The sequence below is a fragment of the Medicago truncatula genome, chromosome 4 (assembly GCF_003473485.1).
Source record: "Medicago truncatula cultivar Jemalong A17 chromosome 4, MtrunA17r5.0-ANR, whole genome shotgun sequence".
Lineage (NCBI taxonomy): Eukaryota > Viridiplantae > Streptophyta > Magnoliopsida > Fabales > Fabaceae > Medicago > Medicago truncatula.
This window is the reverse complement of record NC_053045.1, coordinates 57,158,312-57,183,663: the sequence shown is the minus strand read 5'-3', so window position 1 is coordinate 57,183,663 and position 25,352 is coordinate 57,158,312. Positions and strand designations below refer to the sequence as shown.

At 33.3% G+C, this 25,352-nt stretch overlaps 2 protein-coding genes and 1 pseudogene across 2 annotated transcripts; 1 reads left to right on the top strand and 2 right to left on the bottom strand.

The window, feature by feature from the left end:
• The first annotated feature begins 1,267 nt into the window (after positions 1–1,267).
• On the top strand, positions 1,268–4,604 carry LOC11417771 (F-box/kelch-repeat protein At3g06240-like; annotated as a pseudogene).
• Positions 4,605–5,578: 974 nt separating this feature from the next.
• On the bottom strand, positions 5,579–12,043 carry LOC11417770 (pyruvate, phosphate dikinase, chloroplastic). The gene is made up of 19 exons (XM_039833509.1): positions 11,704–12,043; positions 11,394–11,450; positions 10,979–11,212; positions 10,329–10,466; positions 9,997–10,159; positions 9,665–9,900; positions 9,410–9,538; positions 9,134–9,313; positions 8,731–8,868; positions 8,322–8,486; positions 8,073–8,234; positions 7,918–8,007; positions 7,405–7,721; positions 7,118–7,247; positions 6,795–6,923; positions 6,528–6,665; positions 6,217–6,294; positions 6,017–6,108; positions 5,579–5,924 (listed from the first exon to the last, which is right to left on the bottom strand). The coding sequence occupies exons 1-19, from the start codon at positions 11,737–11,739 to the stop codon at positions 5,882–5,884; spliced, it is 2,655 nt and encodes an 884-aa protein (XP_039689443.1). The 5' UTR covers positions 11,740–12,043; the 3' UTR covers positions 5,579–5,881.
• A 2,746-nt stretch (positions 12,044–14,789) lies between these two features.
• Positions 14,790–24,456, bottom strand: LOC120580162 (pyruvate, phosphate dikinase 2). Its single transcript, XM_039833508.1, has 19 exons — positions 24,068–24,456; positions 22,281–22,337; positions 21,917–22,150; positions 21,072–21,209; positions 20,735–20,897; positions 20,406–20,641; positions 20,112–20,240; positions 19,820–19,999; positions 19,357–19,494; positions 18,561–18,725; positions 18,312–18,473; positions 18,124–18,213; positions 17,657–17,973; positions 17,187–17,316; positions 16,802–16,930; positions 15,988–16,125; positions 15,602–15,679; positions 15,388–15,479; positions 14,790–15,241 (listed from the first exon to the last, which is right to left on the bottom strand). Exons 1-19 carry the CDS (start codon positions 24,293–24,295, stop codon positions 15,199–15,201), a joined length of 2,847 nt encoding a protein of 948 aa, XP_039689442.1. The 5' UTR covers positions 24,296–24,456; the 3' UTR covers positions 14,790–15,198.
• Positions 24,457–25,352: the final 896 nt, after the last annotated feature.

The window sequence follows — 25,352 nt, the reverse complement described above, 5'->3', positions numbered from 1 at the left end:
GATTATTGCATTTCAACCACCATGTGTTTTCATAAGATTAGTTGTAAATATGGCCTCATATTACTCTGCCTTGTAGTGATGATCACATGTTTAGCTTCCTGCAGGATAATAATCTAAACTGCTCACCAGAAGTGTGATAGAATTGAAACAGCTAGCACGCTAATCTGAATAGCGTATATGTAATTTAAGAATGGTGAGCAAGAAGTCAAAATGCTAATCCTATAGTTGACTCTGACATTTTTACAATTGTTGTGAACTTTTCAAAACCCACATCCGTAATGTATCTAGCAGCCAAGAAAAATAAATATGTAGTATGTTTACTAATTTCACATGCATATATCAGCCCCTAATTTCATTATTGGCTGTACTATATACATTCTTGATAGATGCACAATGGAAACAAGGCAAAACAGTAGTTTGATGATTGATTGAATGAGGAAACAAAATATAAATGGTTCTTGTCCACCTTACATGAGGAAAATACATATGTAAGCAGGCATCAAAAAGCTTTTCTAATGAAGAAAGTGCCAAAAAAAAAAAAAAACTTGATTTGGTTTTTGTTTCAGTTCTTGATTAAAGAAGAAATTAAATAAAGCAAAGATAGTTCAAGAGAGTTGCAGTAGAACACGAATCAAACTCCAAAGGAGGATTTGGAGTTAGAGTATATCCCCAGTAGAGCAACACATGTTCATATTCCAAATGCGAGAACCAATATTGAGAATAAAAGCTGCAAGTCTGTGCAACTTTGGGATGATTGTTCATATTCCAAAGGCTACAGATTGTTCATATATATATAGCTTACTTTTCAATTTTTTTTTGTCTTGTGGTAGACGTTCTTTTGATTTTGTATTGTGAAACACCTCGTGAGCTTAGCCTAGTTGATATAGACAATGCATAATATATGCAAGGTCCGGGGTTCAAACCCCGGCCACCACAAAAAAAAAAAAAAAAAAAAACCGAACACGACACTGATACCGATAGGCTGACACAGTTAATAAATTAAAAAAAAATCATATAATTCAGTGTAATTACATATGTTGGTGTCTCTTTTTTTTATCTTTTCACGTATAGAAATGTAGTACCATGTTATGTTATTTGACAATATTTTATTGTCTCATAACTTGGAGTCCCTTGCATTGTATTCACCGTCGTGGTTGTCGCTACATATCATCTCTGCAGGCGTGGGATTGTTGTTTCTCTCATAACTTTGTGAATCCCTTTTAAGTTTTAAGAAGAGAAATAACCATAGCAGAGTAAGACGAATCCAATGTATCTGTCTCATGAATTGATCATCCTAATTCTAATGAGATTGCCAGTGAAGTCTCTTATTTGTTTCAAATGCGTTTGCAAGTCTTGGTTTTCTCTTATCTCTGATCCCCATTTTGCAAATTCTCATTTTTAACTTACCCCCCCAACCCACAACCGTAGAATTTTGTTCAGAACTTCAACTTCTGAAATTCGTTCTATAGATTTAGAAGCATCGATTCACGATGATTCTGCTTTTATGCTTCCCCAACCTTATTCAGATCTTAATATTAAAGCTTCATGCAGAGGTTTTATTGTTTTCTACTGTGCCTCAAACATCTTACCTATGGAACCCATCCACCGGAGCTCACAAACTAATACCTTTGCCTCCTAATCATGATTACTTAAATTTCTATGGTTTTGGGTATGATCCGTCAACAGATGATTACTTGATGGTTTCAGTATCGTATGATAGTATTCCGAACTCAGATGACATGCTATCCCACTTGGAGATTTTCTCATTGAAAGCTAATGTGTGGAAGGAAATTGTGGGTACTATCCATTGGCCTTTTTGTAGTAAGGTCGTTTCCTCTTATTATCCCATGGTAGACTCGTTCTTCAACGGGGCTATTCATTGGTTGGCTTTTCGTCATGATATATGTGTTTATGTTATTGTTGCCTTTCATTTAATAGAAAGGGAACTTCTATTGATACCTCTCCCAGATGATATTGAAAATGATTCTAATGATCGTGATTTATGGGTATTTAAAGGATTTCTCAGTCTATGGGTTTCGGGGGATCATACGGTTGATATATGGGTGATGGAAGAATATGGAGTGCATTCATCTTGGATTAAAATTCTTGTGCTTCCTATTGATGCCATTCCATACCTTTCCCCTATATGCTGTACAAAAAGTGGCAATATTGTTGCATCAAATGGCTGTATTGGACTGGTGAAATATAATGACAAAGGAGAGTTTCTAGAGCATAACTCCTATTGTGAAGATGCACCAGGATTCCAAATGACTTTATATACGGAGTCTCTGCTTTCACTCCCCAATGACAGTTAGCAAGCTTAAGAAGATGGCACAAACAAGAAGAATGAGGTAGTCAAATATTCTCCTTGACCGTTTTCCTGATAATTTATGAACCACTGGGTGACTGCATCTGTGACATGAGCCAGTATACTGCATGAGTTGATTCGATATGTCACAAAATGTATATTGGTTAACTATCTGTAATATGCTTATTGGTAATATTGACAACTTTGTTTGTGTGATTAACTATTATTATGCATGTGTAACTGAATTTTGTGCCAATGTGTGCTGTGGTCACTGCTTGAATTTGAAAGTGTGTTATATGGTAAATTAGTCTGATGAGTTTATGCATGTTAATCAGGATCTCAATTGTACGAATTTAGTTCAAAGCACTTCAATAACCCCTGTCCCCTAGCCTAGTATAGAACTATCCAATGAGGATACGACAATTTGTATACATGCTTCATAGATGCACAATGAAAAAAGGCAAAACAGAAGTTTGATGATTGATTGAATGAGCAAACATAATATAAAGGGTTCATTCTTGCATATCCCACCTTATGCAAAAGGACATATGCAAGCAGTCATCTGAAAGATTTACCAATGAAGAAAGTGCAACAATAATACACCTGGTTTTTTTTCATTCTGTTTTTGATTAAAGCAGAAATTGCATAAGGCAAACATAATTTGACAAAGTTGAGAGGACAAGATGCTCACTTTACTTAAAGTCAAAGACAAATTAATTTTCATTCCAGCTACTTTAGGCATGCATTCTCTTTGGTAAGCTCAGCTTCAGTATTAGACTCTTTTGAACACAATTAGTACACTACTATGAGAGAAGCAGAGCCCTGGATAGTTTCAAACTGATTCCAAACTTTGGAAGGCAAGAATCAAACTCCAAAAGAGGATTGAGAATAATAGCTGCAAGTGTGTGCGACTTGGATTGAGTGATGATTCTAAAGGCCATAGGTATTTATTAGGTTGTAGAATCCAAATACTAACAAGATTTTTGTGAATAGCGATGTGAAACTTTCATTAGATTAGTTTGGGGTGATCAATAAAGTGGAGCAGGCGGTGTCCCCGTGAGCATAGCTCAGTTGGCAGGGACATGCATTGTTATATGCAGGGACTGGGGTTCGAACCCCGGACACCCCACTTATTCACCTTGAAAAAGGTGAATTCTAGCCACTAGGCTACTTAACCAAAAAAAAAAAGTGGAGCAGGCGGTGAAACAAGTGATGAGGTTCATGATAGCAGTGCCAGTGTGTTAAACACTGCAGAGGTAGGAGATGTGACTTATGAGCATGCAAAAATATAGGTGTATGAAGTCAGATTATTCTGAAGTGTTTTCCCTTGTTAGCAGATTGGATATTGTACAATTGTGAAATAATTTTATGAATATTATCTCAAAGTTGTGAATTGCAAAACTGAAATTTAATTTTCTTAAATAGATATAAATCTAAACCCAATGGGAGTACAACAGTTCACAAATTCCTAATGTCGTAGCTTTAAATTCTGTTTTAGCACGATTCACTTTTTACTCCTTCAAGAAACAAGGTTCCTACACAAGAAAGTCCAACAATCTAAAGGCCTTTTTCTTAATAGATAATACGTAAATACTTTTCTAACACTCTTTGAACCTCTATATCTTCTTCTTCGATACTTGAGAGCCTACAGAAACCAACTCATCTAAACTTTATTCTATAAAAATTAATAATAAATGAGAGTAATTCTATTAAGCAAATATGCATATGACTTACCCAGATACCGTATGTTGATACAATAATATTTCAACTCCCGTCTAATGCAACTTTTTATATGACCATATCGAGTGATTAAACTTTGCAGCTATGTGCAGAGTATATCCAATTCATAGCAACGATAACATGAAGAATATATTTATGATATATATATTTTTTAAAGGAAAAAAAACTTTTAGATATGGCTTTTCCAGATGATCGTAACCGTGGACCTAGTCCTAAACATTGTTGTTTATGGGTATTTCGAGAATTTCTCAGTGTATGGGCTATGGAGCGTGCTACCGTTGAAATATGGGTGATGAAAGAATACAAAGTTCATTCGTCTTGGACTAAGACTCTTGTTCTGTCTATTAGTGGCATTCCCTACTTTTCCCCTATATGTTGTACAAAAAGTGGTCATATTATTGGAACAGATGGTTATAATCGATTGATGAAGTATGATGACAAAGGACGGTTGTTTGAACGTCACACCCATTTTAAAGATAAAAATTATCATAGATCCAGAGTGGCTATGTATACCGAGTCTTTGCTTTCACTTCCCATTGACAATATGCAAGGTTAAGAAGACAAACAAGAAGAACGAGGTTATGAAATATTCCTCTTCACCATTTTCTTGATATTTATAGCTATACTTTATTATGTACTCTTAGGTGGCTGCATTTGTAACAGAGTCATTATGCAACATGAGCTTGTGTAATATGTCACTAAACGTTTATTGATCAACTATTTGTAGTGTGTTTGTTTGTCATAAATGTTGACAACTTTAATTGTTTGTGTGATATATGTTATTTATGCATGTGTAATTGGATTCAGTTTTTCTATATTTAAATGGTGTGTACCCTTCAGCATTTAGTCTCTTTTGAACACAGTTAGAACACTACTATCAGAGAAACAAATTCCTGGATAGTGTTAAACTGATTGCCAACTTTGAAAGTCAAGAATCAAACTCCAAAAGAGGATTGCAGGGAGTAAACCCCTCAGTAGAGCATTTTAGGGTATTTGGTTGTGCAGCACATGTTCAAATTCCAATTGCAAGAAAAAAATATTGAAAATAAACCTACAACTGTGTACAACTTGGGATGAGTGATGATTTTAATCTAACAAATTAGTCCTTTAACTATAATTTAACTTAATGATTTATTATTTATAGTAAGTACTACTTATTTTAATTTTTTATGGTTGGTTGAGTCAGTTGAAGAAGTAGTTAGAGATCAAGTTGAAGGTTTTCTCAATCTTCAAAAGATGCAAGGAGCAAATTAACATAGAGCCAAATCTTCCTGGATAAAATCAAACTCAAAAGAAAGGAAAAGCAAAATGATCGATTGAAAATTCTGAAACAGAAAACAAGAAAAGGATGGAAATAAAAAGGAAACGCGGCAGAGCATTCATGGTGGATACTATGACTTTGATATCATGTTGAGAGACATGGTAGATCCGAACAAAGAGAAAAGTAAAATGATAGAAAGATTAAATTTTCGAATTGATGATTGAAGAATTTGAATACACATTGATGCACTTTATATAGTGATCTTAAGGTAACCAATATAACCAGCTAACAACTAATTATAACCAATAACTAGAAACAAAATATCAAACTAATTCTAACAAATCTCCAATTATGTCTAACACATTGCTCATTAATTAATTCTAACAAAGATGATAGGCGGAAGAAAATTCCAAAGATATTATGAGAGAAACAGTTTTTGAATATGTACACAATGTTTTCCCTATTTTCTTTTTCAAAACAAATTCCAAACAATGTTTTCTCTAATGAACCACAATTATTTGCAGCTGTAGAGAGCCATGCCATAAGACAGGAAACAGTCTAATAAATGTTCCTCACACTTCAACTTGAGCTGCCGCAAGCCTTGCAATTGGAATCCTGCAAAAGAGTATTCAAATTTTTAGTTTGAATACTAAAAATACAAATATCTCATTTTCATACAACTTTGAAGTTTGAACCGGAAGTCTAACCTAAAAGGAGAACACGAGACATAATCAAGTCCAAGTTGAGCAAAGAATGCAATAGAAGATGGCTCGCCACCATGCTCTCCGCATATTCCAACCTGATAATCAACGTAATTAATCATTTACAATAGTGTTTAAACACCATATTAAGAATAACCAAGATGTGTGGTAAACTTTTTCTGTTTAAATCTGTATTGTAAAGTTACCTTCAAATTTGCTTTAGCAGCACGACCCTTTTCTGTACACATTTTGATTAGTTGACCCACACCTTTTTGGTCAAGTACCTGTAATTGTTGTCAATAATGTGAATTTAGCAAACATACTTTATATATTAAGAAAATGCAAAATGCACCATCTCCGGTTCACGAAAAAAGTAAAATAACGATAAAAGTAATGGTATTTTATTATTGTTGTTTCAAGAAGTTTGAATAGAGTCGTGTGGGTGTGTTATTTTTACACACAACAATGCAAAATTTTCGATTCCAGAAATCACACACCACACAACTATGCAACTAACCTCGAATGGGTCATGCTGCAAAATCCCAGCAGAAAGGTATGAAGGAAGAAATTTTCCAACATCATCTCTACTGTAGCCAAATGTCATTTGAGTGAGGTCATTGGTTCCAAATGAAAAAAAATCTGCTTCAATTGCAATCTACACAAATGGATTATAAAATTAGAAAGTGTAAAGAGGACAAAATATTGTTTTTCTTTAACACATTTTTATTATTGTATGTTAAAATTCAAGTGTTATCTTCAAGACAAAGGGAAGTATAAGTATTACCTCATCAGCTACTAGCGCAGCTCTTGGAACTTCGATCATAGTTCCAACCTTATAGCTTAGAGAAGAACCCATCTCAGACAACACTTTCTCAGCAACGTTCCTTATTAAACTCACTTGATGTCTTAATTCCTGCTAGTTAAAGAGTATTGGGCTTGTATAATAATTATGTCAAGATTTTTATTAAGATCGAACCAAAAATTGTTCTTCATGTTATATTTCGAGAGAGAACATTCTGAATTTTTCGTCATAATCTTATGCATATATGATATATCTGAAACAAATTCGAGAAATTACTAAAGATTAAGTAAGAAAAAGGAACATGCCTGAGGTGTACCAATAAGTGGAACCATTATCTCTGGTAGAACTACAATACTATTGCGACTCACTGAAACAGCGGCTTGGAAGATTGCACGAGCCTGCATCTCAGTCAATTCTGGATATGATATTCCCAGCCTGTTCACATGATTTCAAATTGTCAAACATCAGTAAATCATAGGATACCGAGTTTGATTCCTACTGATAAATTATGAACTTGGAATTTCCAAACTAAACATCAGTCATGTGATAGTTATTTGTTACGCGCAAGCATCATATTAAAAGGAGGACAAACCTGCAGCCGCGAAAACCAAGCATGGGATTAACTTCAGAGAGTTTTTCAATCCTAGAGAATATTTCTGCTTCTTTCATGCCTGTTTGAGAAGTTAGTTCACTGACAACATGTGCCAAGTCACCTTCAGGAAGAAATTCATGAAGTGGAGGATCTAACAATCGGATTGTTACTGGGAGGCCATCCATTGCACGGAAAATTCCCTCAAAATCTGATTGTTGATAAGGTAACAACAATTCAAGTGCAGCTTTCCTCTGTTCTTGTGTAATGGCCATTATCATCCTTCTCACAGCCTTTAGCCTTTCATCTGAAGCAAAAAACTAAAACACACCAAACTTATAGCATACAAAAAGGATCATTTTTATCTTATGCTCGCTCTACATGAGTGTTTTTTCTTTTTATTTCGAAAAGCAATGCTAAAACTTGTTATAACAAAACTACAATACAAGCCTTTTAAATTTTAATGCACTCACACGTTTTAGTTAGTTATAACAAGGAGTTGAATATTATTTGTACCATGTGTTCAGTCCTGCAAAGTCCAATTCCTTGTGCACCATTTCTTCTAGCTGTTATTGCATCTTCAGGTGTGTCACAATTTGCCAAAACCTGATACACAACAATGATATGAGTGAAATTACCAAACATGAATGAAATGTTTTGATTCAGCTCACCTTCAGCTTCCTTATTTGATCAGCCCAAGACATGAAAGTTTCCAAATCCTCACTTAATGCCGGAGGAGAAAGTGTTTGCTTTCCTAGAATCACCTCACCTGTGGATCCATTCAACGAGATCCATTCTCCTTCAGATATTACCTTGTCCCCAATTACAACCACCTATCATCATAAATGGATGTTATTATACTGGATTATTTGAACATGAAGAAGATCTTTTACTAATTTGTCAATAATATAGGAGGTTACCTTTCTAGACTCGTTTACTTCAATATTGGAGCAACCAGACACACAACACTTTCCCCATCCACGAGCTACAACAGCAGCATGAGATGTCATACCACCTCTAGCTGTCAAGATGCCAGCAGCTGAATGCATTCCCCCAATGTCCTCTGGACTTGTCTCTGTCCTTACCTTCAATAATGCAAGTATGTATTAGAATTCAATGATTGCTTATGGATTATTTCTTTAACCTAGATATGAAACTAAATCTAGGACATTATATAGAGATACTTTATACACACTGGTTTGATCTCTATGATGGGCTAAGAGACCAAACACAAATGGATTGATACTCATTCAAAACTTTAAGACATTGGATATAATGAAGGGAAAAAAAAGAGATAAGGAAAATGATGGCTTTGATGAAAAAGAATACCAAAATTGCACTTTTTCCTTGTGCATGCCATTCCTCGGCATCTTCAGCAGTGAACACAACCTGCCCAACCGCAGCTCCAGGGGATGCAGGCAAGCCAGTGGCAACCACTTTGTTCTTGTACTTAGATGGATCCTCAAACTAAACAAGTAAACTTAAAGCAATCAATAAAACTTGCGCATCTATATAATTAGTCATCAAACAAAATAAAACCGTGCATTATTTAGCAACATGATCACTATCCTTTTATAATCTTTTTTCAAGTAATTTTTGTTAATATTTTCAAATACTATATAATCGTGCGAGGAAATTGACATTGTAAGTTGTTTTGATCAGCGCATTATTTACAAAAGAGAGTTAAAGGAAAACCGCGCATGGATTACGTTAATTACAAAGACGTATATACCTGTGGATGTAGGAACTGATTAAGATGTTGTGGCTCTACCATCTTGATTGCAGAACGAATATCAACAAGCCCTTCATTGACCATGTCTGTAGCTATTTTGACTGCACCTTTACCAGTACGCTTTCCAATTCGACATTGCAACATCCACAATCTATTTTCTTGAACAGTAAACTCAATATCCTACAATATCATATCAATTTGAGAATTACATGTCAGTCTATTGATACAAACAATGCAAAAACAGTAAAACATATCTAAAGAGATTGAAACTTTCACCATCATATCCTTGTAGTGATTCTCAAGAATTCTACAATTCTCCTCAAGTTCCTTATAAGAATCCGGCATGCAAGTTTTCATGGTCCCTAGATCTTCAGGTGTCCTGATTCCAGCAACTACATCTTCTCCCTATTATAATTTTTTTTTTTTTTTGTTGAAACATCAACAAAGTAGTTAAGTAATTTACTACTAAATACAAATCATAGTGGCATGAGTATTGTAAAATAACAACTAGTAAATCATATTATATCTAACCTGAGCATTAGTGAGAAACTCTCCATAAAGTTTCTTTTCACCGGTGCTTGGATTTCTAGTGAACAGAACACCAGTTCCTGAAGTATTTCCCATATTACCAAACACCATAGATTGAATATTCACAGCAGTTCCCATTAGCCCAGTTATCTGATTAATGTTTCGATACTTAATAGCCCTTGGACATTCCCAAGAGTTGAAAACAGCTTTAACAGCTAATTCTAGTTGCTTATTTGGATCTGCAATTGATAAATCAAGAGAGGGTTTGTGGATGGATTACACTAAGAATGTATAAAAACAAAACATGAAGAATTTGATAGTGTTGAAGTTAGCACCTGAGGGAAACTTTTCTCCCTTAGCCTCAACATAGACATTCTTGTACTGCTCAACCAAATTTTTGAGATCATCGGCTGATAGACCAGTGTCATGTTTAATGCCTTTTGATTGCTTTAGCTTTTCTAACTTTTCCTCAAACAATGAGTGTGGAATGTCCATTACCTAAATATAACATACAATAGAAGTTTCAACAGAAACAATGGAAGTTACTAACAGATGACTTTCATTAAGGAAGTGTATTGGGTTGAGATTTTTAAATGACAATTATTGCATAGAGAAGTGTTGCGGACGAAAAGCAATTTTGTTCGTATGATATAAAAGAAGTACTTACAACATTTCCAAACATGTCTAAGAAACGTCTATAAGAATCATAAGCAAACCGCTCTCCACTTTTTGAAGCCAACCCAGCAACCACTTCATCATTCAATCCAAGATTAAGAACTGTGTCCATCATTCCAGGCATGGAAATCTGATAGATGTAGAGTAAACAAACAACTTTATGCTGTAAACATGTTTAATACAACCCTAAAAGGAATCAAATTTAAACCAAACCAAAATACGTACACCTATAAATTCAATGGAACTTGTACGAAAATATAGCTGCTCTATAATCGCAACGGTAGACACAAATGGCCGAACGGCGTAAACAAACAACCATGTTCAATTGTTTGCGATTTCTTTAATCTTTTGTTACTAGTTGTTTTAACATAAACCTTATACAATTTTTCTTGTACCTTTACACATCACATAATATGCAAAATCACACTATTTTCATATAAGATATAAGCTTGTTTTCATAAGCTAACATAGTTCACTTATGGAAATAAGATGAAAACAAATAATGGACATGTCATAAGATGTTTCTATAAGCTTTTCCAAATAGTGTCACCAATGCTTATGCATTACGCATATGAATAAGCTCATATAACCCAATTCAAACAAGTGCTGCGACAAAATGAAATATAAGGAAAAGGCTCTTACAGCAGCACCAGAGCGAACAGAGACGAGGAGAGGTTTTGAAGGATTCCCAAGAAAGGCCCCCATTTCATTTTGCACAAAATTAAGGCCTTCAAGTATCTCCTCCCACAAACCATTTGGTAGGTTCTTTACATTTTCTTGATATTCTTGACATGCTTCTGTTGATATAGTGAGTCCAGGAGGCACAGATAATCCAATTGTTGCCATTTCGGCCAAGTTTGCTCCCTTTCCTCCCAACTACACATAAAGAAAGCAATTTCGAAGGAATAAAAATTAGTTGTTACATGAAAAATCAAATAGCCTTGTTTTGCCAAATTGTGTTTAGTGTTTTAGCATGCTAGCTAAGAGAACATGAATGAGAGAAATCAATTTGAGTTAGTTTAAAAATGCTTATTATGAATAGATAAAGAATGCTTACCAAGGACTTCATAGATTTGTTTCCATCACTTCTACCTTTGCCAAAGGTGAACACCCTCTGTTAAAACAGAAATACAGAAGAATGTCACTTTTTCATCCTTGCAAATATACAATGTTTTGCTTTTAATGTCTGTTAAATCTTAATCCTCAGTGTTTTGTTTTAATCCTTCATAACTTGTTTATATTAGAACTGACCAATGTGCCTTTTGGAAATCATAATTGTATTACAGAATCCTTACCAACTCTTATATAATCTACATTTTTTATAGAAAGAATGACAATATGTGTAAAAGAACAGATGAAACAAAGACCTTGTTGCTATTGCTAGAATCATAAACAGCCACCATGATTGCTCAGATTGTTGTAGCGGAAAAGAATAAACGTGTAGTCACTCTTCTAAGGAACTGTCTATCTATCTATAGGCGATGGACGTACCGAAGATATGAGTACACGACAAGCAAGTAACCAAACACTCTTACTAGAACTGTTTACCAAAGTGAGCTGCTAAGTATTAAATAGTAGTGAAGATGAAGGAAGAAGTTTAAGGTATGATGTGGTGCACATTCAGCAAATGGGGGGAGATATGATTTTGTTTTAGAACATACTAAGTCAAAAATTAATGCGATGCTATTAATGCTCAAGTGGGAAGAATAGAATTTTTCAAAAATACATATTTAGCTCTAATAAAGACAATTTTCGGATAAAGAGCAAAATACGGGGGTCTCATGCTTTCTAATAAAACAATTATTATTTACAAAATAATTGTTTTGACACAACATTTGCAAAAAAAAGACAAACATTTATTTTATTTAATCTTGTTTTTTTTTAAAACTATTTTTTTAAAGAAAAACTTTTGTTTTGAATAATATACATTATTCACATAACTTACTTTAACTATATTTATACATACAAATGTTAGCTTATAAAATGTTGTTCGATTTGTTTCAATGAATATTTTTAAAATATCAAATTTTTTTATAACTTTTTATCATAAATAATTAAATACGTTAATAGTCAATGTCGTATATTGACATATATGAAGTAATTGACCGGAACAAGTATTTAAAATGGAGTGAGTAAGTGTAGCCAAATGAATAATTAGATGTTATTTTTTTTTGTTTGCAGCCAAGTGATAAACACGACGAAACTCGTCCTCACATAACGGTAAGTATCACTGAAATTCGAATCAAGAGAATGTGTCTATCATTTCACATTTATAAGTAACTTTTGTTTTTTTATAAACGTAACCGGAGAGAATACTCGTTTCGACATATGAATTAGTTAGACTTTATGCACAATTAGATTATATCCTTATCCTGCCAAGTTTCGTGTGAAGCCATGTAGTTGTAACTTGTAACGTAATACTTGTTCAGCTTTGTGGTACGCAATTCGAGAGTGACACCAAGAGATGATATCCTTATCCTTATCTTCTTTATTAAAACCCAAACTCCAAAATTAAGGAGGCTGTTTGGCGGGATTCCGACTTCCAAAATTAATAAAATCAAGCTAACACTGTAAGTAAGTGTAGTAAAAGTGACAACCTGGGCCATTTTTCCAAAAACAAAATAGACTTGGAATTTGGAAAGAATGATTCATACGATCATGATATACTCCCTCCGTTTCTTTTTAAGTGTCACTTTTGGAGAAATTTTTTGTTTCTATTTAACTGTCACTTTCGAAGTTCAATGCAACATTAAATGTTGTTTTACCAATATTGTCCTTAGTTATTTATTGCGGAAAGAGAAATATATGAAATGAGATATTAAATGAATAAGGTCATTATAGTAAAAGTATAGTTTATTGCAACAAAAAGTAGTATCAATTGTTGATTGTCTTGGTTTGTGTAAAATATCAAAATGTGACAATTAAAAAGGAACGGAGGTAGTATTATATACAAAAGAGTTTCCTATGACTGTTCTCCCTTAGCAACACCTAATAACTCCATATAATTCTCATAATAGTTCTCATACAATTAAGATGAATAACTTCTAAGAATTTAATTAATACACTTTATCCATGTCAACTAACGAATATGAACACAAAGACATTACCATGTGAATTGTTGAACACAAGTACATCACCATATGTAGATATTTAGTATTTTGACATGTACCAATATATATTACAAATATTACATTAGAAACGATATCGCTTAATTATTGAAAGATAACATAAACATTTGAGTTGTCATATTCATTAATTGACGTGACAACACATCAATGGATGAATGTATAAAATAATTGGACATTAGCAGAACATAGATTAAACTCTAACTCCTAATAATTTCTAATGATATACATGTTAAATATATAGATATTTACATTTTCTAATACACCCATGTAACATGCTAATTTTTCTAAACTATATTGTGAAGGTATTAGATAAAATAAAAATAGTTATAAGTGATTATTATTAGACTTTTCAAAAATAAAATAAATAATAATATAATAGTAGTTTATTAAATATTATTAGTAAGATGCATATATGTATAGTACATATTAAATGTATATATTAGATAAAAAGTCACATGAAAAAATATTATAAGTAATGGTTAACTTTACGTACCATAGACGCATATTTCTTTTAATTCATTTAAGCTTAATATAGTATATAATAATAATTCTTGTCAAAAAAAAAAGTATTTAATAATAATTAAGAAAATCAAAATAATAGAGTAGAAGGACGGTGCTAGATTTTCAAAAACACATGTTTTCGTTTTTGAGTTGAATATCACATGTAGTATATAATACTCCTTCCGTCCCAAATTGTATGTCACTTTAGAAAAAATATTTGTCTCAAATTGTATGTCGCTTTACAATACCAATGAAAAATTAATGTTATTTTTTCTATTATATCCTTAACTATTTATTACTCTCTTCTTTCAATTCCTTCATTTATGTTTCCCATATCATTTATTGAAGACAATTTTGTAAAACAACTCATAATATCTTTTTCCCACACAATATTAATTACATTTCTTAATATGTGTGAAATGCTGAAAACGTCATACAATTTAGGACGGATGGAGTATGAAGTTAAGTTAACAATTGAACACATGGTGTAGTAAACATAGCACCGCCCAAATACTAGTGGCGTCGATGTTTGCTTTCATTACCGATTTCTTAATTCCCTTTATTTCATGCAAACTTTGTTGCCTAAATTCTACACATGGAGTCATGGACACTACACTTTTCCAACACAAATTGTATTGCTTTCAAGATTAGTATTGACTGAAGTTATGAAAGAGAAAATCAGCTTAGTGAACTATTAAGACTTAAGAGAAACACGTACTTTTTTGTATATAAATAACAAGAGAAACAAGTATTTGGAACTCATTCTTCATTTACTTCATGGACCCATGTTCGGATCAATTAATTCGAACAAAGATGATACGTGGAAGAATATTTCAAAGATTTTATTAGTCATCCAATAAAACATGTACAATATTTCACAGAATTAAAGATATATACCTATATATATTTCCTGACCAATGTCTTATACAACAAGACACGGTATGCAATCAGATTACAGAAGAAACAATGTAAAAAAAATTATAAGAGAAACATCGTCTGAATATATATGTACACAATGTTTTCTCTATTTTTTTATTTTGAATTTTATATGCAAAGGTTTTTCATATTAATAATTTCCCTTTGCTTTATTTTCTATCAAGTATGTTAGTATCCTTGCTTTATCAGACCTTCATTTTTTTTTATTAATGATATGGTTTAATAAATGATAAATCACAATTATTTGCAGCTGTTGAGGGTTGTGCCCTTGACAGGAAACAGTCTAATAATCGTTTCTTAAGCTGCAACTTGAGCTGCTGCAAGCCTAGCAATCGGAACCCTGCAAAAGAGTCCTCAAATTTTCAGTTTGACTAATGAAAATACAAATGTCTCATTTTCTGTAGAAATTTAGTTTGACAAGCTTTTACAAACATGTGTATAAACGAAAGTTCCCTGGCAAATTGAGGGGAATCTTACTAATCTAACCTGAATGGGGAACATGAGACATAGTCAAGTCCAAGTTTAGCAAAAAATGCAACAGAAGAAGGCTCCCCGCCATGCTCTCCACATATTCCAACCTGATGTGTGACATAGTTTATTGATTAATTAATTTCCCAAGTGTTTTATCACCATAGTATACATATTAAGAATAACCAAGATGTGTGATAAAATCTTGTTTAAATTTGCATTGGTAAGTTACCTTCAAATTTGGTTTAGCAGCACGGCCCTTTTCTGTGCAAATTTTGATGAGTTGACCCACACCTTTCTGGTCAAGTACCTGCAGTTGTTGTCAAAAATTCGAATTTAGCAAACATCCTTTATATATTAAGCTAACACAAAGAGTACCGCCTCTGATTTAGCAAATAGGTAAAATAACGTTGAAAGTAATGGTATTTCGTTTTCGCCGTTTCCAGCCCCCACTTATCCTACACCTCTCAAGTCATTTTATAAAGTCGGACTAAAGATAGTCGTGCATGTATGTTATTTTTACACACATAGTGCAAATTTTTATTATTATGTGTCTTGGGATGAGACAAGACCAACAACAGTATGAGAAATCACCGGTCACACGACTATGGAACTAACCTCAAATGGATCATGCTGCAAAATCCCAGCAGATAGGTATGTAGGAAGAAATTTGCTAACATCATCTCGACTGTAACCAAATGTCATTTGGGTAAGGTCGTTGGTTCCAAATGAAAAGAAATCGGCTTCATTTGCAATCTACACAAATGGATAATAAAATTAGAAAGTGCAAAGAGGAAAAAATATTGGTTTTCTTTAATTTATTTTTAGGCTTAATTACACTTTTGGTCCTTGCATTTTGGCCAACTCACGAAATTGGTCCTAACTCTTTTAAATCGAACCTAAACTATATGTTTTTTTTGCAGTTTTAGTCCTATCTCCCTATTCCATCTCCAGAAAAGCACAGAAATGACAGTTTTAGTCCCAACCACCTATGCTCAACCATGAAATAAACAAGGAATAAATCATGTGGGTACAAGGAATCTACTTTGTTCAGTACACAAACCAAGAAAAACCCTAATTTCTAAGACATGTTTCAGGTATGTAACATGTCTCGGAAATTAGGTTAGTGTGCTGAATAAAGAAGATTTCTTGTACCCACATGTTTTATTCTTTGTTTATTTCATGGTTGAGCATAGATGGTTGAACTAAAACTGTCATTTCTGTGCGTTTCTGGAGTTGGAAATAGGGAGATAGGACTAAAACTGCAAAAAACATATAGTTGAAGGACGATTTTGTTCGATTTAAAAAAGATAGGACCATTTTCGTGAGTTGGTCAAAATGGTAGGACCAAAAGTATAATTAAGCCTTATTTTTATTATTGCATGTTAAAAACCAAGTTAGTATCTTCAAGATAAAAGAATATCAGTATTACCTCATCTGCAACTAGTGCAGCTCTTGGAACTTCTATCATAGTCCCAACCTTATAGCTTAAAGAAGAGCCCATCTCAGAGAACACTTTCTCAGCAATATTCCTTATTAAACTCACTTGATGTCTTAATTCCTGCGGGTTAAAAAGGATCAAGCTTATCATATAATAATCATGTCACAAGACTACAAGAGTTTTATTAATATCAAACTCCAAAAAATTGTGTATGTTATATTTCAAGCTGATAAATTGTTAAGGGAAAAGATAAACAAGCTAACATTTCAAAGTAGAACACTCTCAATTTTCCTCATAAGTTTTATGCATAGATGATAGGTATGAAACAGATTAGATATATAACTAAAGAATAAATAAGTGAGAAAAAAGATCATGCCTGAGGTGTACCGACAAGTGGAACCATTATCTCTGGAAGGACTGTAATGCCATGGCTACTCACTGAAACAGCAGCTTGGAAAACGGCACGGGCCTGCATCTCAGTCAATTCAGGATATGATATTCCCAACCTGTTCACATAATTTCAAATTGTCAAACATGAGGACTTACTATAAATTATTATATATATTTTTTAATTGAAAAATGTTAGTTTTTTAGCTGTTATTTTGTCCTAAAACCCGGTTGTGGTTACACTCTGAACCTTATATTCCGGCCACAATTGCGGTTGCAGACCACAATTTAGAATTATACTTGAACTTGTTAGCTATTTATCACCCCAATCCACTATGTCCCTCCTCCAACACTACCGAATTGCTATAAATTATGAACTTGGAATTTCAACACTAAACACAAGTCATATGATATCGATAGTAATTTGTTATGAACAAGGATCATAAAAAGAGGACAAACCTGCAGCCACGAAAACCAAGCATGGGATTAACTTCAAAGAGTTTTTCTATTCTAGAGACTATTTCTTCTTCTTTCATGCCTGTCTGAGAAGTTAGTTCACCAACAATTTCATTTAAATCACCTTCAGGAAGAAATTCATGAAGTGGAGGATCTAACAACCGGATTGTTACTGGGAGACCATCCATTGCTCGAAAAATTCCCTCAAAATCTGATCTTTGATAAGGTAACAACAAATCAAGTGCAGCTTTCCTCTGTTCTTGCGTAATAGCCAATATCATCATTCTCACGGCCTTTATCCTTTCATCTGAAGCAAAAAACTAAACACAACAAAACATGCACAAAATCATAATTTGTAACTACTAACTACCCTGTGTCATGCTCTAAAAAGTTAAAAAGTTACAATACAAGCCTTTTAATGCATTCATAATTTTAAGTTTGTTATAACATAGAGTTGAAAATTATTGTACCATGTGTTCTGTCCGGCAAAGTCCAATTCCTTGCGCACCGTTTTGTCTAGCTGCTATTGCATCTTCAGGTGTGTCAGCATTTGCCAAAACCTGATACACAACAATGATATGAGTGAAATTACCTAGCAAGAATTAGATGTTTTGCTTCAACTCAACTTTTGCAGATAATAAAGAATATGCAGCAGCACCTTCAGATTCCTTATTTCATCAGCCCAAGACATGAAAGTTCCCAAATCATCGCTTAGAGCCGGTGGAGAAAGTGCCTGCTTTCCTAGTATCACCTCACCTGTGGATCCATTCAACGAGATCCATTCTCCTTCTGATATTACATTCTCCCCGATAACAACCACCTATCACCATAGATGGAGATTATTATACTCAATTACTTTGAACATGATCTTTTACTAATTTGTCAACAATATAGAATCCGAGGTTACCTTTTCATGGTCATTTACATGGATATCAGAGCAACCAGACACACAACACTTTCCCCATCCACGAGCTACAACAGCAGCATGAGATGTCATACCACCTCTTGCTGTCAAGATGCCAACAGCTGAATGCATGCCCCCGACATCCTCTGGACTTGTCTCTGTCCTTACCTTCAATAATGCAAGTTTGTATTAGAATTTAATGATTCCTTATGGATGATTTGTTTAACCTAGTCGTGAAATTAAATCTAGGACATCATATACATCCTAACCATAATATATCTGGTACAAATAAGCATTTCACCTAAACACCATGAAGATCTCCACGTTGGTCTCAGAGCAACAACATAACTGGATTGGATACGACACATTCACATTAAAACTTGTATTGGATATTTTATTGATTTCCTCATTTAAATGTTGCTCAAACGCTCACATTTTCAACAAATGTGAGACTTCCTACTCACACTTGATAATTTAACTATCCCCCCTTTGAGTGTGAGTCCAGACCATGCACTCCCCTAAAGTGGAAATCGTTTTCATCCACATAGGAGACTAAAACACCGGGAGATATCCATACTATGCTTAAAGAAACCCCACAAAATGGGCTGGAATTGGACACCGCATATTCTTGCAAAATCTTAAATCATTAGATATATGAGTCGTCTCACTTATACATCGCTCAACATTCACATTTTCATCCAATCTAGACTTTTTAATCACACATCATACTAAGGATATGATGAAATGAAGGGGAACAAAGAAATAAGAAACATGATTGCTTTGTAATGAAAAAGAATACCAAAATTGCACTCTTTCCTTGTGCATGCCATTGTTCAGCAGTCTCAGCAGTGAACACAACCTGCCCAACTGCAGCTCCAGGAGATGCAGGCAAGCCAGTGGCAACCACTTTGTCCTTGTACTTAGATGGATCCTCAAACTAAACAAATAAACTTAAAGCAATCAATAAAACTGGAGCTTCTTACATTAAAAATGAAAAGTTGTTGAAATAATTAAATGCAAATAAATGTACATATCTTTAGAAAAAATAAGAACATTGATTCATTAAACAAAACGAAGATCATTTAGCTAAATGATGTTATTTGATTATACAGATATGATCACTAGCCTTTTATAATTAATTTTTCAGATAATTGTATGAGTAAATTGACATTGTAAGTTGTTTTGATTACTTCATTATTTACAAAAGAAAGTTAAAGGCACACCGCACATGAATAACATTATTTGCAACTAAACATATATACCTGTGGGTGTAGGAGCTGATCGAGATGTTGTGGCTCTACCATCTTGATTGCAGAACGAATATCAACAAGCCCCTCATTGACCATATCTACAGCTATTTTGATTGCACCTTTACCAGTACGCTTTCCACTTCGACATTGCAACATCCACAATCTATTTTCCTGAACAGTGAACTCAATATCCTACAACATCGTATATCATATATCAAATTCAGAAGAATTACTTGCCAGTGTATTGATACAAACAAACAATGCAAAAACAGTAAAACAAATCTAAAGGGATTGAATTTTTTACCATCATATCCTTGTAGTGATTCTCTAGAATCTTACAATTCTCCTCAAGCTCCTTATAAGCATCTGGCATGCAAGTTTTCATTGTCTCTAAATCTTCGGGTGTCCTGATTCCAGCAACTACATCCTCTCCCTATTATAAAGAATTTTGTAGAAACATCAATACCAAAAGTAATTAGTAATCTATTACTAATAGATATGTCAACTGTTTAACGAAAAAAAAAAAAAAACTAATAGATGCGACAACAGCATGATTTATGAATATAAAATAACAACTAGTAATCAATCCATATATAACCTGAGCATTAATGAGAAACTCCCCATAAAGTTTCTTTTCCCCAGTGCTTGGATTTCTAGTGAATAAAACGCCGGTTCCTGAAGTATTTCCCATATTACCAAACACCATGGATTGAATGTTTACAGCAGTGCCCACAAGTCCAGTTATCTGATTAATGCTCCTATACTTATTAGCCCTTGGGCTATCCCAAGAATTGAAAACAGCTTTAACAGCTAATTCTAGTTGCTTCTTCGGATCTGCAATTGGTAAATCAAAGAGTGTGGGGACAGATTACAATAAGAATGTGTTGAAACAAAACATGAAGAAATTGAAGGGGTTGCAGTTAGCACCTGAGGGAAACTTTTCTCCCTTAGCTTCGAGGTAGACACTCTTGTACTGCTCAACCAGATCTTTGAGATCGTTGGCTGTTAGATCAGTGTCATGTTTAACGCCTTTTGAATACTTTAGCTTTTCTAATTTCTCCTCAAACAATGAATGTGGAATGTCCAATACCTAAATTTAACATATATATAAGAAAAGTTTCAAGGAAGCAATGGAAAATACTAACAGATGACGTTCATTGACGGAGTGTATTGGATTGAGATTTTAAAAGACAACTTTAACATAAAAAATCTTGCTGGAAAAATGCTATTTGGTGCATATGATATAAAAGAACTAACTACTTACGACACCTCCAAACATGTCTAAGAAACGTCTATAAGAATCGTAAGCAAACCGCTCTCCACTTTTTGAAGCCAACCCAGCAACCACTTCATCATTCAATCCAAGATTAAGAACTGTGTCCATCATTCCAGGCATGGAAATCTGATATATGTAGAATAAACTTACAAGTTTATGCAATAGACATGTTAAGTACACCATAAAAGGATTCCCTCAAAAAAGAATGTTAAAGTACAACATAAAAAGAATCAAATTTAATCAAAGCAAATTACACCTATATATACAATGGAATTTTCAGTTTTAAAGCGGAACTTTTTAACAATCAAGATAAATCAATTTCAAAATTTACAGCTTAAACTATTTAATGATTTAGAGAAAATGTTATCAACTATTTACATCAAGAACTTGAACTTAAATACGTTGGATATAAACCCTAAGTTGAGCTGAATCAATGCTATAATAGAAACACATTTTTCCTGTATGTTACATTCTTGATGTTGGGATAAGGTTATCCATGTTTGGATAAACAAATGTGATCATAAGCTGAGATTCTCTATGTTTGGATAAACAACTTAATTAAGTGCTTATAGCATAAGCAAGCGCTATGTGAGTATTAATGTATAAAATATTTCTATAACAAAAGATAAAATAAACAGAAACTTTTTTCAAATAAAAACTATATGTTGTTTTCATAATCTATTCTAGAGAGCCTATAGACATGTCATAAGCTATTTCCATAAGCTCTACCAAACAGTCTCACAAATGGTTATGCATTTAGATTATCTCAAATAACTCAGTCCAAACAAGTCCTAGGACATAAAAGTAAAACCAAACAGGAAAAAGGCTTTTACCGCAGCACCAGAGCGCACGGAGAGGAGGAGAGGTTTTGAAGGATTCCCAAGAAAGGCCCCCATTTCATTTTGCACAAAATTAAGGCCTTCAAGTATCTCCTCCCACAAACCATTTGGTAGGTTCTTTACATTTTCTTGATATTCTTGACATGCTTCTGTTGATATAGTGAGTCCAGGAGGGACAGATAATCCAATTGTTGCCATTTCTGCTAAGTTCGCTCCCTTTCCTCCCAACTATAATTAACACACAAAGCAATTGTTCATCCATTCAAATGTAAAACATATAGCTTTGCTTTGCTAAACACAATGTTTTTAGTGTTTATTTCAAAAGAAAACTTGTCATGAAAACATAAAGAATACTTACCAAGGACTTCATGGCCTTGTTTCCTTCACTTTTACCTTTGCCAAAAGTGAACACCCTCTGTTTAAAACAGAAATAAAGAAGTGTATTGCTTCAAAAAACTATTAAAAGTGACAATACTTTTGTAAATCATAGCTGCGTTACACGCACCCTTGCAACTCTTTTATAACTTTTGTTAACATAAGAATTTTTTATAGAAAAATAATGACAATTTAACTTTTAAAATGTTTCTTGTCAAAATAAAGAACTATGTGCTATACTACTAATTTTTTTGAAAAGTATCAGCTCAGAGTTAGTGTAACTATGTAATCAAACAAGGAATATGCTAATTCATAACTAATATAAGGTGTCAAATCATCCACAACAGAGCTCCCTTATTTTGAAAGGATATCTCTCAAAAATTATTTTTATTAAAATCTATTCAAAATAGCTTCTAACTTTAAACATTTTTTGAAATTTTATTATCCAATAAAATTTATGACAAAAGAATGAAAAACTTAAAATGACTTTTATGAGAAGCTATTTAAACCAATTTTTCATTTGAAGTTTTTTTTTACAAAATTCTTTTTTAAAAAATTTATAACAAAAAAAAACACTATAAAAATCATTTTAGAAAAAAGCTATAACAATATTTCAACAAAAGTTACTATTATAATACAATTTATTTAATATGATCCACATAAAGTGAAGAGAGAGTGTCTAGAAGTCCTAGCATGGCAAATGTCGAAATTGCAAGGCCGGACGTCGTGATCCGAGTTCGAACCGGAACCTCATAGTTGTGTGTGAGTTTAACTTCAGTGGATTACGACAAAAAAAAATAAAAAATGAAGAGAGTGTACTTTCAAAGTCATTCTTCTCTGTAAACAACCAACATTTTCTCTCCACAATTAGGTGTTTATTTAACATGGTACTAAATAGGTGAAGCACAAGGCATTTCATTTTGGATGCCCTTTGTTAAAAAAAAAAACATGTTATGTTAAAAGGGTTGTGTTAACCAGTGTCCCCGGAGCACTAGTTAAGATATCTAAAAAAGGATAAATTAAATTGATAATGATACCTTTTTTTTTTTTTTGAAGCATTGATTATACAATTTTCAATGCAAAAACTATTATATTTGTTTCCTTAATATGTTAAATGAAAGGCCAATTAGCTTACAATAAATAAATAGCCACCGTGTTGTTTATTTTACTTCTTCATCCCTATATCTAAACACCCTTTTATTAGAGGGAAAAATATTTAAATACAGGGACGGAGGGAATATTACTAATCTCTAGGGATGACAAAACTGGGTCAAGCCCTTCGGACCGATCCATTAAACCTGTTATTTTAGGCTTACTTAATTGAGCTTTTAAATTCTACTTAATTTTTGTTTGTTAACTCCTGACAAGAACCACCTCTAGCCTTATTTAGTTTCGTAACGAAGTAGTACGCTTTTACATTTTGTGGTCCAGAAACAAGGTACGCTTTCACGAATGTCTCATGAGCCATATTTTGACATGCCCAAATAAACACGAATCATTAAGTTAAGCAGTAGTTTTCTGTAATTGCTTAGACTAAATGACATTTTGTTTATCTAATCTAACAAAACATAAAAATAGCATGCAGTTGGTTCTGCTTAGTTTAGATTACTCACATAAATTTTTTGATATGAATCGATTTTATTACGTGTGATTTGAATTTATCGACACATGAGTGCCTATTTATATTAGGATAAAAAATAAAATAAAAAACCCAGAGAATTAATTATCGAAAAACAAAAAGATAAGATAAAGGTCTAGATAGAAGTGTACCTTTTTTGTGGTGGGTGGTGTTGTAGGAGTAAGGATAGTTTGGGCACGAATTAAAGGCTGATATGTACTTGTTCTTCCAGCTTTCCATGTTGATGTAAGTCGTAACTTCAACTCCTTCCACTGCACCTTTGTACTTCTTCTCCCAATAACATCATTCTTGTTCCCTTTGAATAGTCTATTATCTGATGATGTGTTCCTTATCACTATGCCTCTTACTATGGAAGACATCTCTGTTGATCTTCTTCCAAAGAGAAACTTCCCAAAATCGAAATGGCAGTTGTATCTATTATGTTCTATTATTATTATTTTATGATATTTCAAAATTATTGACAAATATGAGGCGGGTATATGATGATGAGAAATGAGTGGACCAAATTACGATTATAGTGTTTGTATAGTCGCATCATAAACTTTCTTTGACCCCGCTAATTTTATTTTTAATTTTTACTTCTTAATTATCATGTGAAGAATAAGCTTATGTACATGTTTGCTGCTTTGTCTCTTAGCTAGATAAGGGTCTCTGCCACGCATTATTTTTTACTGGAAAGAAAGAAAAAAAATGTTACTATTTATTACATCACTTTTCTATCTCCATTTGTTTATTACTGAAAAAGAAGAAGCAGTTCTCTATTTTTTTTGGTGAATTCAAAAGCTTGGGAGCTACAAGTCATGGGAGCCACAAGGTGATGTTTGAGATGAATTATGTTTGACGTGTATTTCAAGCAAGTAGTGGTGGGTGGATGACAAGATCTATCACACAAAGCTATGACACATTTAAAGCAAGTTTAAGGAGAGTCTTGCTTGAGAATTATACAAAATATAAGATTTGTTGCGAGGAGGAAAGCAAGGTTTCATGTTACCATGCTAGCCACAATGTTTTTGAACACATATATACATTGCATCTTTATATTGATGACATTATCTAGTTGAAAACGAATCAAGTCTATTCCTCTAAAGGATGCTTCAGAAGTACATACGAAATTAAAGTCTTAGCAATAAGAAAAGACAAGTTTGCGAAATTAAATGTTTGTTTGGAAGATTGAAGGGGACGAGAGGGCATTAGGGGGAGCGGGATGAAGGAGGAAATTGGGAAATTTTCCATCTTTTTTAAGAAAGTGAGTTTGTATAGAATGATTGATCAAAACTTAAACTTAATATTAATATAATTATGGCTTAATTAATGATTTGGTCCCTTAAGTTATTTATTGGTTACATTTTGGTCCCATAAATTATTAATGTTACAATTTGGTCCCTTAAGTTAGTATTTGTTAGCCAAATAAATCTT

Coding starts and splice junctions, on each gene's coding strand:
- LOC120580162 (XM_039833508.1), bottom strand. CDS start 24,295: ATGTCTTCCATAGTAAGAGGCATAGTGATAAGGAACACATCATCAGAT. Junction 20,898..21,071: donor TAGACATGTTTGGAGGTGTC/GTAAGTAGTTAG, acceptor TGTTAAATTTAG/GTATTGGACATTCCACATTC. Junction 17,317..17,656: donor CTTGGTTTTCGTGGCTGCAG/GTTTGTCCTCTT, acceptor TTATGTGAACAG/GTTGGGAATATCATATCCTG.
- LOC11417770 (XM_039833509.1), bottom strand. CDS start 11,739: ATGGTGGCTGTTTATGATTCTAGCAATAGCAACAAG. Junction 11,213..11,393: donor ACAAATCTATGAAGTCCTTG/GTAAGCATTCTT, acceptor CTTTATGTGTAG/TTGGGAGGAAAGGGAGCAAA. Junction 6,666..6,794: donor CTGCGCTAGTAGCTGATGAG/GTAATACTTATA, acceptor CCATTTGTGTAG/ATTGCAATTGAAGCAGATTT.